Source organism: Cebus imitator, unplaced genomic scaffold (assembly GCF_001604975.1).
Source record: "Cebus imitator isolate Cc_AM_T3 unplaced genomic scaffold, Cebus_imitator-1.0 Scaffold118, whole genome shotgun sequence".
Taxonomy (NCBI): Eukaryota; Metazoa; Chordata; class Mammalia; order Primates; family Cebidae; genus Cebus; species Cebus imitator.
Genome location: NW_016107433.1, coordinates 674,414 through 692,802, shown reverse-complemented (window position 1 = coordinate 692,802; position 18,389 = coordinate 674,414). Strand labels below are relative to the sequence as shown.

The 18,389-nt window shown below is 40.0% G+C and overlaps 1 protein-coding gene across 1 annotated transcript in view; it reads right to left on the bottom strand.

The window, feature by feature from the left end:
• Positions 1–18,389, bottom strand: part of LRRC36 (leucine rich repeat containing 36) — a 51,144-nt gene that overhangs the window by 26,130 nt on the left and 6,625 nt on the right. The window contains exons 2-5 of the mRNA XM_017539219.2: positions 16,463–16,590; positions 11,162–11,354; positions 10,102–10,198; positions 6,516–6,604 (exon numbers count right to left, since the gene is read on the bottom strand). Of these exons, the coding sequence (XP_017394708.1) occupies positions 6,516–6,604; positions 10,102–10,198; positions 11,162–11,354; positions 16,463–16,590 (507 nt within the window). The remainder of the gene's footprint in view (positions 1–6,515; positions 6,605–10,101; positions 10,199–11,161; positions 11,355–16,462; positions 16,591–18,389) is intronic.

Sequence of the window (18,389 nt, the reverse complement as noted above, 5' to 3'; positions counted from 1 at the left end):
AAAAAAAAAAAAAAAGAAATTCTATTCTTCTGAAGTTTGAACTATATAGCAAAACACTGCAGGTGAAAATACTTCATGTTTTGTATCCAGGCTTTCTTTTCATATTCTCCAGGACTTAATCTGTAGGACTTAATCTGTGCTTCCTGGTCTGCATTTATTTTACCATTGCCCTCCTAGGACAGGTCCTCATTACCTCCCACTAACTAAATCTAGCTTACCTCTCAAAATCACACATTTAAGCCTGCCTCACCTCTAAGAAATACTTAATTATTACCTATTTTCAAAGGAAGAAAATGAACATAATTACTAAAGAGGCCCTTTGCAACTTGGCCTTATCTCCAGCCAAAAGCTGAGTCAATTTCCTGATCTGTCTCACCTGACTTTGCTGCTGCTTTTCCCTCTACATTGAATGCATTTTTCCCTCAACTATGCCCACTGAATTCTATTTGAATGCCCAACTGAAGTGTTTTCTCTCTTGTGCAGCCTTTTCCCAGGCCTGCAAAGAGTACTAACTGCAACCACCTTTCCTCGAACATCCCTCTGTATCTCTGCCACAGTGGAGCTCTTGTCTCACAGTGAAGCCTACTTGTGACTTAATTAGCTGTAATAAATACTCTCCAGAGTATGTGAAGATGTGACACTATATTAATCATTTCCTTGTCTGCTTAGCCCCTAACACAAGATTTGCCCAGTAGATACGTACTTCTTTGCTGAATTGCTCTCATTTCCACTGGCAGAGATTGCTAACTGCCCTACTCCCTTATTCGTTATTCTCCTCTTAGAACTTTCCCCATGACAGCCCTAGATTGTCAACATCTAGTTTTCTACATGAGAGAGAAATGAACTATCTTGTTTCAAGTGACTATTTTGAGAAGCCTTTGGTATTCCGAGCTAATTTTTATTCAGCCAAAACTCCATTACGGCTAAAGCAAGAGATGACATGGATCAACATGTTGAAATAGGATGGATTTCAATGAGTTATAAAGAAGATCTTGACACATCTGCTAGACACAGGAATGAGCCACTGAGGTTGGCTGTGATGAATTTTTCCTTGTTATTTTAGAATAAGATCAGTATATTTAGGTAGGACTCTATTTAAAGGAAAAGACAACTGGCTAAATGAGTGAATTAGGTCCTTTTCAACTAGTACCTAAAGGATAAATGTAAATTATTCTTAGTAAGGTATTAATTGTTCTCCAGAATCGACCTTCTACCCAACATAAACCTTCCAACCAAACCACACTGACACATGGCTTTCTTCACGACTTACCATGCTCCTTACCAATTCCTCACAGTAATTCACACCAACCTCACCAACCAATACGTGCTGCTCCTCTTTTCAGACCACCCCATTGCTCTCCAGCCTGTAAGGTCTGATGGCTTTGTTTCCCTATCTGCCACAAAACCTTTCTCCATTGCCCCACCACACACTGGGCTTCTATAGCATGTCACCAGGGACATCAGTGTTTCTCAAGCTCAATGTTCTAATAAACTCTGAGAATAGGAGTCCAGTTTGAGAAACTGCAATTTAAGAACTAAACTCAGTATATAAAGACATCTTAAAAAGATTACATTGGAACAATTTGGCAGTTTCTTACAAAGCTCAACATACTGTTATATGATCCAGCAATCATGTTCTTTGGTAATTACCAAAATGAGTTGAAAACTTATGCCCACACAAAAACCTGCACAAGGTTGTTTATAACAGCTCTAGTCATAATTGCCAAAACTTGGAAGCAACCAAGATGTCTTTCAGTGGGTGAGTAGATAAATAAACTGTGGTACATCCAGACAATAAAATATTATTCAGCACTAAGAAGAAATGTACTGTCAAGCCATGAAAAGGCATGGAAGAAACTTAAGTGTATATTGCTAAGTGAAAGAAGACAATCTGAAAGGCCACATACTGAGTGATTCCAACTACATGACATTCTGGAAAAGGCAATACTATGGAGACAGTAAAAAGATCAGTGGTTGCCAGGGATTACAGAGGATGAAGGAATGAATAGGCAAGCACAGAGAATTCACAGGGCAGTGAAGCTATTTTTGTATGATACTACAATGGTAGATACATGTCATTATACATTCATCAAACCCATAGAATGTACCACCAAGAGTGAAACCTAATGTAAACTATGGACTTCAGTGTTTCAGTACAGGTTTACCTGATTGTAACAAATGTACCACTCTGGGGCAGGATGTTCATAGTAGGGGAGGCTGTACGTGTGTGCTAGTAGGATATATGGGAACTCTACTGTCTGCTCAATTTTGCTTTGAGTCTAAAACTGTTCTAAAAAATAAAGTATGTTTTAAAAATCAGGTTATTGGCCAGATGCAGCGGCTCACATCTGTAATCCCAGCACTTTGGGAGGCCCAGGTGGGTGGATCACTTGATGTCGGGAGTTCCAGACCAGCCTGGCCAACATGGTAAAACCCTGTCTCTACTAAAAACACAAAAATTAGCTGGGCCTGGTGGTGCACACCTGTAATCCCAGGTACTCGGGAGGCTGAGACAATTGCTTGAACTTGGGAAATGGAGGTTACAATAAGCCGAGATGGCACCACTGCACTCCAGCCTGAGCAACTGAGACTCTGTTTCAAAAAAAAAAAAAAAAGTTTTGGCTGGGTGTGGTGGCTCACGCCTGTAATCCCAGCACTTTGGGAAGCCAAGGTGGGTGGATCACCTGAGGTCAGGAATTTGAGACCAGCCTGGCCAACATGGTGAAACTCCATTTCTACTACAAATACAAAAATTAGCTAGATGTGGTGGCGCACATCTGTAATCCCAGCTGCTTGGCAGGCTGAGGCATGAGAATTGCTTGAACCCAGGAGGCGAAGGTTGCAGTGAGCCAAGATCGCACCATTGCACTCCAGCCTGGGCAACAGAGCAAGACTCCATCTCAAAAAAAAAAAAAAAAAAAAAAGTTTCAATAAATGGATGGGCTTTGGGTAGGATTTGAGTAAAGCATTACAAGCAGAGGGACAGCATTAGTTTAGGGACAGAGGAGGGAGAAACGAAAGACTATTTGGGGAGGAAGGAGTGGTGTGATTGAGTACTGGACATTGTAGCTGATAAACAGAAGATAAGATTTCAGTTTAGGCTGAAGAGACAAATTACAGATAGAGCTTAGGGGAGTCTTATATGACAAGTAAAGGAATTTAGGCTTAATTTAGTAGGGGAGTGGGAGCCAGAGAAGTTTTTGAGCAGGCAAGCATAATGAATTATCACAGCCGTGTTTTAAAAGAATTAACCTGGCAGCAAAGTTCAAAATGAATTGAAGGAGGAAGAGACTGGGAAGCAGTATCATGTAACGGTTAAGAGGACTTTGATGACAGATGGACCAGAGTTTGACTCCCAGCTCTGCCACCTAGGGAAGTGGAGGTGGCAGTGAGCCAAGATCCCACCACTGCACTACAGCCTGGGTGACAGAGAGAGACCCTGTCTCAAAAAAAAAAAAAAAAAGAAAGGCTCGTCAATTTGTATCATAGTATAGGGCAGAAACATTCAGCTCAGAGGAGTAGCAGCATCAAATCCTAACATGATTCTGGGTCAGGGTGATGGGAAAGTTGTGGTAACACTGATGAAACCCTAAGAGCTGTTTAGGTCTGGGTGGGGAGGGGCTCATTTGTTTGTTTGTTTGGTTTGGAGGTTATTTTGGACATGTTTAGCTTTGGACATGTTTAGAAAGTTAAACAGTATTGATTCCAAGTATATATTACTAGTTGGTCAACAGAAATATGAGCCTGGTGCAGAAAGAGACTGGTGCCAGTTGTCAAAGCTAGACCAATATATTTAAGATATGAGGAAATAATATAAAATAAATATAAATAAATAAAACAGGCTGGGCACAGTGGCTCACACCTATAATCCTAGCACTTTGGGAGGCTGAGGAGGGTAAATAGCTTGAGCTCAGGAGTTCAAGATCAGCCTGGGCAACATGACAAAATCCCCTCTCTACAAAAAAATATAAAACTTAGCTGGGCATGGTGGCACACATCTGTAGTCCCACCTACTCGGGAGGTTGAAGTGGGAGGATGGCTTGAGCCCAGGAGGCAGAGGTTGCAGTGAGCTGAGATTGTACCACTGTACTCTCACCTGGGCAACAGAATGAGATCTGCCTCAAAAAATAAAATAAAATAATTGATATATTTATAAATAAAGCTATAAAATACACGAGATCAATAGGGGCAAAGAGTAGAGAAAAAATAGGAGAGTCTGAAGATATAGCCTATGTCTGCCTATTTTGGGGATATGGGAAGAGAGAGAGGAACCTTTCAAAGAGTCAAAGATTATGTGGTTAGGAGACTAAGAGGAAGATCCAAGATAGTGGAGGTTCATTGCCCATTTGAAATGATTGGTGGGAAAACATCACTGTGAACAACTGAGCTAGTGAGAGTTGTTCTCCAGAAAGTTTTCTCCTAGCCTGTGGCATGGCCATTAACATGGCATAACCATTTTGATCATATTGGATTACCAACAGTGCTTACTGGCAACACTCTCCAGGGAATCCAGCACAAACACAATTTTTGGTGAAAAACAAAGCTCCTTAACGTTTCAAAGCAGTAAAATAAGTTTTATATTAAAAAAAAATCCAGGGAACAGCTGGAGCTTCTAAGAACCTTTAGAAATGGGCCCTCTAGCAAAACAGTTTGTTCTTAGAAGAGACAGTGCATTTTCAGACTTTTAAAATATGTTAATGAAGTAATAAGGCATAAATGAAGTCTAATTTAGCTCATACAAAAAGATGCAGTCAAATTATGCCTTAGTGTATTTTTCTCTGACTGGAAATGGATATATAAATGCCTGTACCTAGAAAAAAAGACTAGGCTGTATACCAAAGGCAGTATACCAAGGAACCCTGTATACAAAAGGATTCTTTTTAGGGGATGGGCTTATGAGTGACTAAACTGTTGTTTTTCATGCTTTTCAGTCTTTTCCAAAATTATTAAAATAAAATTGTGTCAATTTTAAAATATAAAAAAATCCTATTTAAAATGAAATAAAGTAATCCATACTTCCAATATTTATATGTACTGGGATATCCAAGAAATGAACATTAAAATCACACCTCATTATGTCTTTCTATTTGTTTTTTGAGACAGAGTCTCACTCTGTCAACCATGCTGGAGTGCAGTGGCATGATCTTGGCTCACTGCAACCTCCATCTCCCAGGATCAATCAAGTCTTATGCCTCAACCATCCAAGTAGCTGGGATTACAAGTGTGTGCCACCACGTCTGGCTACTTTTTATATTTTTAGTAGAGAGGGGGTTTTACCATGTTGGCCAGGAAGGTCTTGAATTCCTGGCCTCAAATGATCTACCCATCTCAGCCTCCCAAAGTGCTGGGATTACAGGTGTAAGCCACTGTGCCTGGCCTGTGTCTTATTTTTTCATAAAATACAGTAAAAATGATTTGTCAATAAATGATAAGAAATCAGGAAAATAAAATATATGTTATAAACTGAAAATCCTTAATGTCTAAACTGCAGTGTAGAGTCAATCTACTAAAGTTATTGCTGGGCTTTTAGGAATTGATTTTCAGAGTTAGTGTATAATTCACTAGATCTTTCCAAGGGAAGAAGCACTGAGATCAAAGAACATTTTCTCAAGTAGAAGGTCACTTGATTTATCTGACAGTGCCAAGCTAATCCACAAGGATTCACTGGTTGCAACTTCTCTGGTGGAAAGCTTTCTTCCAGCCTGTGGCATGACCATTAATGTGGCATAACCACTTTATTATTTATTTCTTTATTTATTTTTGAGATGGAGTTTCACTTTTGTTGCCCAGGCTGGACTGCAATGGTGCAATTTCAGTTCCCTGCAACCTCTACCTCCTGGGTTCAAGTGATTCTCATGTCTTAACCTCCCAAGTAGCTGGGATTACAGGCATGCACCACCATGCCTGGCTAATTTTGTATTTTTAGTAGAGAGACGGGGTTTCTCCACATTGGTCAGACTGGTATCAAACTCCCGATTTCAGATGATCTGCCCGCCTCGGCCTCCCAAAGTGCTGGGATTACAGGCATGAGCCACCACACCCAGCCTGGCATAACCACTTTAATCATACTGGCTTATCAATTGCATTTACAGGAGTATAGTAAACATTCCCCAGGAATATATCCCAAACACAAGAGATTCCACAGCTGCAAAGGTTCTTGGGTGGGTAGCCCAGAAAGCCCAGGGTATAAGCTGCATGTATGCAAATGAGTTGCCAGTCTCTGACTAATGAAATCATCACTGATGTAATGTAATTTTCTGGGTATACTAATGATGTAAAGTGATGTAAATGAAATCGAACTTTCCAAGTATAGCCTGTGCTTTGATGAGCTCTGGGTTAGACCTGCTCTGTAAGGTCCTTCTGGCAGTGAGAGGATGGAAGAAAAACACAGCCAGTAAACCTGTGCTTGCTTCAAATCTGTTCTTTCTCAACTATGTGTCTTCATCTTATATTAGCTATGACAGCTGAGATAACTGATGTTTTAATTATATTACAATCACAGAGAGAAAACTTACCCATTTCAATCCTGCTGTCAACATTAGCACTGACTTTTGATGCAGAGCATTCATCTGTTACACAGTTTTTCATTGTCTTCTCCCTAGAGCTGCCCACATAGAATAATTTATTTAAAATTAAAGAAAAAGGGGGCTTCTGAGATCACCAATAAATGCTGTTTAGAAAACAGTTTATGGTGTTAAGATTTTTCTTTTTCTTTTTTCTTTTTGAAATGGAGTCTCCCTCTGTCACCCAGGCTGGATCTTAGCTCACTGAAACCTCCGCCTCCCGGGTTCAAGCGATTCTCCTGTCTCAGCCCCCCAGTAGCTGGGATTACAGGCACGTACCACCACACCTGGCTAATTTTTTGTAATTTTAGTAGAGATGAAGTTTCACCATGTTGGCCAGGCCGGTCTCAAACTCCTGACCTCATGATCTGCCCACCTTGGCCTCCCAAAGTGCTGGGATTACAGGTGTGAGCCACTGCACCCAGCCCAGATTTTTCTCAAATGCTCTAGAATATATTAATTCAATTGTGTTTCAGGTGGGTGCAGTGGCTCATACCTGTAATCACAGAACTTTGGGAGGTAAAGGCGGGCAGATCATGAGGTCAGGAGTTTGAGACCAGCCTGGCCAACATGGCGAAACTAAAAATTTTAGTCTCTACTAAAAATACAAATAAAAAAAAATACAAGATACAAAAAAAAAAAAATACCAAAAAAATAATTCGCTGGGCATCGTGGTGCGCGCCTATAATCACAGCTATTCGGGATGCTGAGAATCACTTGAACCCAGGAGGTGAAGGTTGCGGTGAGCCGAAAAAAAAAAAAAAAAAAAAAAAAAAAAAAAAAAAAAAAAAAAAAAAAAAAAAAAAAAAAAAAAAAAAAAAAAAAAAAAACATACCCCAAAAAACAAATACAATTTTAGGCTCTACTAAAAATACAAAAATTAGCCAGGCGTGGTGGCATGCACCTGTAGTCCCAGTTACTCGGGAGGCTGAGGCAGGAGAATTGCTTGAACTCGGGAGATGGAGATGGCAGTGAGCCAAGACTGCGCCACTGTATTCCAGCCTGGATGACAGAGCAAGACTCCATCTCAGGAGAAAGAAAAAAAAGTATCTTTCACAAATAATTCCGTTAAAGCCATACTTTGTTTTTTTAAAAAGTAATATTTATACTGGGAAATATGAGAGGACACTATATAGTTCAGCTTGTAAAGTGTGAAAGCCAGAAGATTTAAAACTTAGATACTCTGTTTTCTTGATACAAACTTAGATCTGAATTGAGGGAGTAGAATAGTTTCTTTTGAATTAAAATACTCATAGTTAGGACACAGAAGGGAAGGTTCTGTTAGCAAGAATTATAGAGGAGACAATTATAACCATTAGTTAGAAAAACAGCCAAGAAAGGCAGGTAGGTACCTTGGGTAGTACACTAAGCACACAAAGCCTAGACTCTATGTACCAGATGCTTTACAATCACCATTTCATGTAATCATAAAAGGCCTCCTACTGGTTATTATCTCCATTTATAGGTGGGGGAACTGGGACTCAGAAAGGTTTACAAAAAAAACTTCACCCAAGGTTAGAGAACTTATAAGATATTAATAGTAATACAGGGTACTTGAGTAACATTTTGCTTCCAGTTTTACAATCTTTTTATGGTAACTAAACAGATAAATGATGTAATTAATTATTTGCCATATTAGAAAGTTTATTCTGTTATACATTAATTAATATCTGTATTTTTGTAGTAAATAATACCCAATGCATTTAAAATAGGAATTAATCCATAAAATATGTAACACAGGCCGGGTGCAGTGGCTCACGCCTGTAATCCCAGCACTTTGGGAGGCCAAGGCAGGCAGAGCACAAGGTCAAGAGATCGAGACCATCGTGGCCAACATGGTGAAACCCCGTCTCTACTAAAAAATTCAAAATTAGCGGGCATGGTGGCGCGCGCCTGTGGTCCCAGCTACTCGGGAGGCTGAGGCAGGAGAATTGCTTGAAACCGGGAGGCAGAGGTTGCAGTGAGCTAGGATCACGCCACTGCATTCCAGCCTGGTGCCTGGTGACAGAGCAAGACTCTGTGCCCCCCCACAAAAAAAAAAAAATATATATATATATATATATATAAAACACAGTGTTTTAGAAGCATTCAATTTTTGTCTAAAGAATGAATGTTCTATGCAAAGTAACCTCAATAAATCTGATTTTAAAAAATAGGAAACTAAGAATGTTCACTGAAGGCTACACTATAAAATATATAATGGATCAGAGCAGAGACAGCAAAGTCACTGGAAAAGGAAAGGATCTCAGACCAACAGGCATTGACTTCATTCATTCATCATTCATCACATTATTTCTTAGCAACATCTGTATTCCAGACATGGTTCTAGCAACTAGGAATACTGTAATAAGCAAGACCAACAGATCCTTGTTCTCATGGAGTTTATGTTCTAGTAGTAGAGGTAAAAGCAATAAACAAACAAATAAAAGACTTATTCTTAAGAAGGATATAAGAATAATGTTGTGGGGACATGTTCATGATATCTCGTTAAATTAAAAATGGGAAGCTAGGTAGTGGTGTGCACCTATAATCCCAGCTACACAGGAGGCTGAGGCAGGAGAATCACTTGAATCCAGGAGGTGGAGGTTGTAGTGAGCCAAGATTGTGCCACTGCACTGCAGCCTGGGTGACAGAGTAAGACTCTGTCTCAAAAAAAAAAAAAGATATTTACCAGAATATAATGTTTCTTTCTGAATGGTAGGATTGTGACTTACTTATTTTATCTCTTGTGTTTTTTTCTGTAGTTTCCAAATTCTCAACAATAAGCATGTATTACCTTTGTCATCAGAAAAAAAATGCTAATAGATACATCTATATGTGACTATAGTACAAGGATATCTGGAAGGATGTATACCAAACATTACTAATAGTGAACTCTCAATTGCAGGATATGAAGTAATTTTGACTTTTTTCAGTATACTTTTCTGTATTAATAAAATTGTAATGGACTGCTATCTATTTTTTTTAAATAATAAAGCTACTTTTTAAAAAGTATAGGTTTGAGGATAGAAGACAACGTTTCCTTCTTTTGATAGGATTTTAGTAACAAAAAATGGACAAAGCTACCATTCAGAAATTTTAGAGCCTCAAGGTTTGTTCACTTTTTGTTTTGAAGAGAAATGCTTCTCTTCCTTTCCTTTAACAAATTTATCTTTAACAATCTTGCCCATGATAATGTAATCCTAATTCAATAGGAAAAGATCACAAACTGATTGATAACTCTACCAAGAAAGAGTTGGTAAGCATTTATGGGGATAACTAATCTCATAGTATTCTACCTGTGAGCAACAACTTTAGAGAATTTACAATTATACCCAGAGCAGACCCAATAGTTGAAGAAAACAAGAATGTACCCACTGAGGGCCAGATGATCATCCCAGATAAATCTCAGTTTTCAGAATAGATACTTTTATTCCTGATCTGAGGATTCTTATAATTTGTGGGAAATTTCTGCTGGAAAATGAAGAAAGCTAAGCAGGAATTCACTATGTCCTATATCCAGAACCAAACTTAAAAATCTTGTAAAGAATCTTCTTACCTTTTTTCCACCTCTAAAAGAAAATTTCCACTGTTGCCCAACTGACTAAAATGTAGCTTGGCAGCTTTTCTCTCACCTTCACGTACAGCTCGGTCATCTGGAGGCAAAAACCATGGTCTGAGCATGTTTCTTTTTTTGGTGTAACCATAACTAGTAGTTAATCAGAAAACCATATTCACAGAGGAAAAATTAAGATCAGTCTCATCTTGACAGTGTTAGAGACAGGTCACAAAATAATGCTATTATGTTGTCACTGGAGCAGGCAGTAACTCAGGGAGACCACAGGGAACCATAGCGACCACACCCTCACAGTTGTAGCTAACCCTTCAGGAAAGCAGAGCTTGCAGCAGCAAATAATTCAAAGACCTAAAGTTAGGGCTGAAAGTCATACCATTGTCTGAAAGAGTTTACTTAGTTTCTCTACAATGACTTTCCCAGGGCCATGTGAAATCCAATTTTGTATCAATAAGAAATGTATACTCAACAATAAAATTATAAGTCCAGCCTGGGCAACATGGTAAAACCCCATCTCTACAAAAAATACAAAAATTAGCTGGCCGTGGTGGTGTGTGCCTGTAGTCTCGGCTACTTGGGAGACTAAGATGGGAGGATCACTTGACCCTGCCTCATAAATAAATAAATAAAGTGAAATAATAAGAAAATACAGACCAGCTCATTTGAAGGAATATTTCTTGTTTCTTGCCAACTAAGCCCCAAAGAATTATTGTATTAGCTTTCTGTTGCTAATACAGTTGCAAAGTTGGGGCACCTGGAAAAACAATTCTCAACCTGGAAATTTTGTGTTGAGGAGGAAGGGGCGGTGAAACCATCAACTGAAGAAAACTAAAGCTGGAAGTAACTGATAAAATCATAGACTGTCATTGACTAAACAATAAAAGAACTCGTCATACATCCTGCCAACACAAAAGAGTTACATAAATATTGACTAATAAACAAATATATCCTGCCAGTGTACACTTTGGGCCAACATCCAAAAGGTTAAGGGGCAGCTGATTTAAAGTAAGATTCTGGGGAAAGGAACAGAGAAGGAAGGTCTTACCTAGTTTCTCCAGAGTTTGTAATGTGTATACAGCAAAGAGCCTATAATCTGTATCTTTCCTTACAACAGGATTAAGTCTCAAATCCAGTTCTTTGAGGAAGGGTAAAGGTTGCAGACGGGACACTTCCACTAATGAAGGAATGTTGTTATAATATAAATTCAGGTCTTGGAGTGAACATAAATACTGGATTCCCTGCAAGGAAAACACCACATTATGAAACAGCATATTGGTAAAGACTAGGAACCTCATAGAAAAAGGTGGAGATGTATATTACTTTCCATGCTTAAAAAATAAAAAGGATGTTATCTGAGCCCCCTGTGAGAAAGACAGGGCTGGAACTCCCACTTACTTGTCTGGGAATAAGACCACTGCAGTCCATGAGCACTAGGTGTTCTATACTTTAAATAATTCACATATATGATACATTTCCTTCTTTACAAAATCTGACATTCAAATATCTAGAGTCAATTCTCCACTTCTATTGGCTCTCCAGTTATTCTCCCAACCCAATCCAGTCCTTGCCAGCTATTTCCCAGTGGCCAAGCCACATTAGCATTCTCTCACTCTGGTCCCAACCCCTCTCCTGATCCCATAAGCACCTTAATTTACAAGAAGAAGGGAGGTAAACAAAAGAGCTGGTGCTGGGGGAAAGGGGCACGGTTAAAAAAAAAGTGTGTGTGTGTGTGTGTGTGTGTGTGTGTGTGTGTGTTATGTTCTTATAGCTCAGTGCCTCAAGTATATGGTCAAAGGTCTATTTAGGGAAACAAAACAAACTTATTTCTTTGTTTTTCTCTTCAGAGTTCCTGCTACCATACAAGCTTCCCATTTAATCAATCAGTCAGTTCTTTGTAGAAATGTTCTTCCTTATTCAGTACTCTTTCTGTGGATTTAGCAACCTCACCAGCTACTTAACTGGCAACAGTACCATCAGATCTGGCAAACTCAAGAGGAAAAGCCACAATTTTCTTCCTCTGCTGAAACCTGCTATTGAAAAGTTTTATTTCAACCTTATGCATTTAGCTAGTTAGCTGCTTTTGCCCAACACTAAGTTTCAGGACAATTTCAAAACATGTACATATATGTATAATCACATACTTATTTTTTTTTTAAGACATGGTATCACTCTATCACCCAGGCTGGAGTACAGTGGCACAATCAGAGCTCATTGCAGCCCCAACCTCCTGGGCTCAAGTGATCCTCTTGCCTCAGCCCCTGAGTAGCTGGGAATACAGGCATGTGCCACCACATGTGGCTATTTTTTGATTTTTACTGGAGACAAGGTCTCACTATGCTGCCCAGGCTGGTCTTGAACTCCTGAGCTCAAGCAATTTTCCTGCTTTGCCACCCAAAGTGTTGGGATTACAGGCATGAGCCACGGTGCCTGGTTAATCATGTACTTTCAATAGTAAAAATGCTTGCCATAAAAGGAATTCTGTCATTGAGAATTATTTCAGAAAGGTAAAATTATTTTCCATTATGTATTTATAAAATAATGTTTTTATTCTCCTCTCATTTAAAATTATCATTTTCTCATTGCAAGAAATTTGGAAAACTCAAAGATAGATACAAAACATTCCCAAACAGAACCCTGTATATACTTTGATGCATTTCTTTTTTTTTCTCTCAAATTCCATTAACTTCTACATTGTTAATGGGTCAGTGGTTAAAAATAGCTATCAGTGCCCTTGGCCTCACTCTCAGGGCAGTACACCATTAGGACTATCTTTCATGGTCTAATGGCCCAGCTCAATTTTTTGTTTTTTTGTTTTTTTCCGAGAAAGAATTTTGCTCTGTCATCCAGGTTGGAGTGCAGTGGCACGAACACGGCTCATTGCAGCCTCGAACTTCTGGGACAAGGGATCCTCCTGCTTCAGCCTCCCAAATAGCTGGGATTACAGGCACATGTCACCAGCTATGGCTTTTTTTTTTTTTTTTTGAGACTGAGTCTCACTCTGTTGCCAGGCTGCAGTGCAGTGATGCAATCTCAGCTCACTGCAACCTCCACCACCCAGGTTCAAGCGATTCTTCTGCCTCAGCCTCCCAGGTAACTGGGACTACAGGCGTGCGCCACCATACCCAACTAATTTTTCTATTTTTAGTAGAGACGGGGTTTCACCATGTTGGCCAGGATGGTCTTGATCTCTTGACCTTGTGATCCGCCTGCCTCGGCCTCCCAAAGTGCCGGGATTACAGGCGTGAGCCACTGCGCTGACCTGGCTTTTTGTTTGTTTGTTTTTGTTTTTGTTTTGCAGAGATGGGATCTTGCTTTGTTGCCCAGACTAATCTCAAACTCCTGGCTTCAAGTAATCCTCCTGCCTCAGCTTCCCAAAGTGCTGGGATTATAGGCATAAACCACCACACCTGGCTCAAGTAATCTTTTAATGTCTCTCAGTGTAAAAACTAAGGAAACACTTTTATCCTCCTCTCACTTTTCCCAGTTGGCATGAATTTATGTACTATCCAAAGTTACACTACGAATAATCAAAAAACATTCTCTCCGAGGAAAATTAAACAAAAGGATTCAGAACTGTTAAAGATTAATATAAAATCATAGGTGCAGCTGGGCACGGTGGCTCACACCTGTAATCCCAGCGCTTTGGGAGGCCAAGGCAGGTGGATCACCTGAGGTCAGGAGTTTGAGACCAGCCTGGCCAACATAGTGAAACTTTTTTTTTTTTCTTTTTTTATGAGACAGAGTCTCACTTTGTCTCCCAGGCTGGAGTGCAGTGGTGCAATCTCGGCTCACTGCAACCTTCACCTCCTTGGTTCCAACGATTCTCCTGCCTCAGCCTCCCGAGTAGCTGAGATTACAGGCATGCACCACCACACCCAGCTAATTTTTATATTTTTAGTGGACACAGGGTTTCACCATGTTGGCCAGGCTGGTCTCAAACTCCTAACCATGTGATCCACCCACCTCAGCCTCCCAAAGTGCTGGGATTATAGGCGTGAGCCACTGCTGCACCTGGCCAAAACCCCATCTTTACTAAAAATACAAATATTAGCTGGGTGTTGTGGCAGGCACCTGTAATCCCAGCTACTCAGGAGGCTGAGTCAGGAGAATCTCTTGAACCTGGGAGGTGGAGGTTGCACTGAGCCGAGATCACACCACTGCACCCCAACCTGGGCAACAGAGTGAGACTCTGCCTTAGAAAAATAAATAAATAAAATAAAATAATAGATGCAAAAAATATAGAAAACTAACATTACTGAGTGCTTCCTATATGCCAAGCACTGTACTGAGGGTCTTATATATGTTCTTTTTGATTACATGTGTTAACTTGATTTCTTTAAATAGAGATGGGGTCTCACTATATTGCACAGGCTGGTCTTGAACTCCTGGGCTCAAGCAATCTGCCTGCCTCAGCCTTCCAAAGCTCTGGGATTACAGGCGTGAGTCACCATGCCCAGTCCTGATTTGATTAATCGTTATAATTTTTTCATCCAATTTACAGAAGTGGAAAGAAAGGGAGTATAAAAACAAATTATAGCAATGTTCACTTAATTTTTTAGCCTGAAAAAGAATAAACAAAAGAGGAGACCTAAGCAACTCTGAATTAATACTTTCTTTTTACATTTTATCTTTTCATTTTTTAAATTGGATCCTATCACCTCTGAAAGAACCAATTATTTCTGAAACTGATAGGCCAAATATAAATGGCTTAAAGACCTAGTTGAATTTGGAGTTGCTGATTTTAGAGTCCTAGATGGAAATCTGATCTTGCTGGGGCTTTTGATCTTTTAGGCCCTTAGCTAAACCTTGGGATTTGGGTCTGGATGTGTTGTTCAACAAATATCCCTAGGAAGTATAAAACGGGTAGATGACCCAGGAGATTGGTAACTAATCCTGGATAGCATCTGTGAGTCTTTGTCACCCTCGGTCTTGCATAGAAGGGCTTTGCTGCCAGGCATGGTGGCTCATGCCTGTAATCCCAGCACTTTGGGAGGTTGAGGCAGGCAGATCACCTGAGGTCTGGAGTTCAAGACCAGCCTGACCAACATGGAGAAACCCTATCTCTACTAAAAATACAAAATTAGCCACGCGTGGTGGTGCATGCCTGTAATCCCAGCTTCCCAGGAGGCTGAGGCAGGAAAATCGCTTAAACCCAGGAGGCAGAGGTTGCAGTGAGCTGAGATCACACCATTGCACTCCAGCCTGGGCAATAAGAGCAAAACTTCATCTCAAAAAAAAAAAAAAAGGAAGGCTTTGCCAAAACAGGTACAGAGCTTAGGCAAAATGGGGAACATGTGGAAGAAGCAGTATTTGGGGATCTAACCACAGAAAACAAAACTTGCATCTCTGTGTGTGCACACTCACGTTTGTAGAGTTCTTTGTGTGCGTCTGCTAATCCACACGCATACTGTTCATGTTTGGTCCCTCCTGTCTTACTGTACTACCCTCTACTCCACCATCCCCTGACCTAAATTTTTCCAAGACTACACCTTCCTCCTCCTCCTAGAAAAAATCCACAATAACAACACATGCCAGTGTTTCTCCATGTATGCTTTATATACCAACATCAATAGAATTATCTGAGTATGTCCTGAGTCTACCCTAGACCTACTAAATCAGACCTATTCTCACAGTAGGGACTGAGAATCTATATTTTGGAAGTGTTCTTCATAATTTTTTATATACATTAAAATTTATACTGTTGCCCTAGGCAGTTATATCTTTTTATTTTATTTTATTTTATTTTATTTTATTTTATTTTATTTGAGATAGAGTCTTGCTTTGTCACCAGGCTGGAGTGCAGTGGCACAATCTCAGCTCACTGCAACCTCTGACTCCCTGGCTCAAGTGATTCTCCTACGTCAGCCTCCTGAGCATCTGGGATTACAGGCACATGCCACCATGCCCAGCTAATTTTTGTATTTTTAGTAGAGGTGGGGTTTTACCATGTTGGCCAGGATGCTCTCGATCTCTTGACCTTGTGATCCACCCGCCTTGGCCTTCCAAAATGCTGGGATTACAGGCGTGAGCCACTGAGCCCGGCCAGCAGTGATATCTTAATATAGTTTTCCGAAAGTATAAAAGAAATTCCCCTCCCAATATTTTATAACAAACAATTTAAAATATACTGCAAAGTTGAACGAATTTTGTAGTAAATAATTATATTTAGTTGGGAATCATTTAAAGGGAAGATTCTATATTTCCCATGATGACATGATCTATCTCTTCTTTTTTTTTTTTTTTTCCTCAGGTAGACTGTTATAGCAGACATGATCTATCTCTTATTTCTTCCCATAAAAAAAAAAAAATTGGGCAGATCAGGCTGGTCATAGAATATAGAACTTACCTTAAGGCTAGTGATCAGATTCCTTGACAAATCTAAGGATCGGAGATTTTTAAAATTTCTGAAGGCATCACCAATGGAATGGATTTTTCCAGCATAAGATCCCTGCAATGAAAGAGACTCCACCAGTTCTGAAAAGAGATCATCAGTAGATATATTATGATCTCTGGTTGGATAAATAGCAGAGTCAGTGAAAGTAGGCCTTTCTTTCTCCCATATCCCAACTGTGAAAGGTCCTACATCCAAGCCTCATAAGATCAGATCTTCTTTTTAAAAGCAGCAATATGATCTAAAATAGTGACACTGAACCTTAGTTTTATAGAGCCCTTGGGTTTTTCTAATTTACCTGAACAATATATTAAAAGTCTCCAACAGTTCTCAGAACAAAATTTCAAAAGATATTCAGCAACCCCACTGCTAGGATTTAGCTCTATGGATAATAGCCCACAAAATTTTGCCAGGTTATATAAAATATAGCACAAGGATGTAAATTTCAGAGAGGTTTTAAGATAATAAAAAAATTAAAAAGAAAGAAATAGAAAACTGTCTAAGGTCCATCAGTAGAAAAATACAACTAGACAGCCTAAATAATAATACATTGATACAAAAGACAATATACTACATTTGTGACCTTGTTCAAGTCACTTAACCTCTCTGTGCATCAGTTGCCTCATCTGTAAAATGGGGGTAACAATGGTACATAATTCATAAGATGTTATAAGAATTAAATTAATATGTGTATACAAAACATAGAACAGTGAGTGCCTGGCCACAGGGTAAATGCTACACAAGTATTACCATAATACAGCCATTAAAAAGAATGAGTTCGATTTGTAGATGCTCATATGGAAAAATCTCTAAGACATTAAGCGAGGGAAAAATATTTTTTGCATGTATAACTTTATTTAAAGAGAGCGAGAAAGTGAGAGTATGTGTGTGTGTATTCTAGACACACACACACACACACACACACACACACACACGAAGAAGTAGAGGAAAGTCAACTAGACTTCTTTATTGTTTGCTCTTCCGCCCAGGCTGGAGTGCAGTGGCATGATCTCAGCTCACTGCAATCTCTGCCTCCTGAGTTCAAGAAATTCTCCTGCCTCAGCTTTCCAAGTAGCTGTGAATACAGGCGTGTACCACCACACCTGGCTAATTTTTGTGTTTTAGGTAGAGATGGCGTTTCAGCAGGCTGGTCTCAAACTCCTGACCTCAGGTGATCTACCAGTCTTGGCCTCCCAAAGTGCTGGGATTATAGGCATGAGCCACTGTGCCTGGCTGTCAACTAGACTACTAACAGCACTGAAGAGAGGAGAATCTCAAAATTACCAGTACGAACTCACTGGCAAGTGTGGTAGGCCAAGCTGAGAATAGCAACCAAAACTGGATTCTGTAGAACAGAATCCAATTTGCACATAAGTGCCAGGGGACTGCATTGAAACAAGGTTTTAAGGTGCTAGAGCAGTCCAGGCCCCATAAACTTTATTATTTATTTATTTATTTATTTATTGAGATGGAATCTCACACTTGTTGCCCACGCTGGAGTGCAGTGATGCAATCTTGGCTCACCGCAACCTCTACCTCCTGGGGTTAAGCAATTCTCCTGCCTCATCCTCCCAAGTAGGTGGGATTAAGGTGTGTGCCACCACATCTGGCTAATTTTTTTATTTTTAGTAGAGACGGGGTTTCACCATGTTGGCCCCGCTGGTCTCAAAATCCTGACCTTAGATGATCCACCTGCCTTGGCCTCCCAAAGTGGTGGTATTACAGGCATGAGCCACCGCCCCCAGCTCCCATAAGCTTTAAAAAGTCATAAATCAGGCCGGGCGCGGTGGCTCAAGCCTGTAATCCCAGCACTTTGGGAGGCCGAGGCGGGTGGATCATGAGGTCAAGAGATCGAGACCATCCTGGTCAACATGGTGAAACC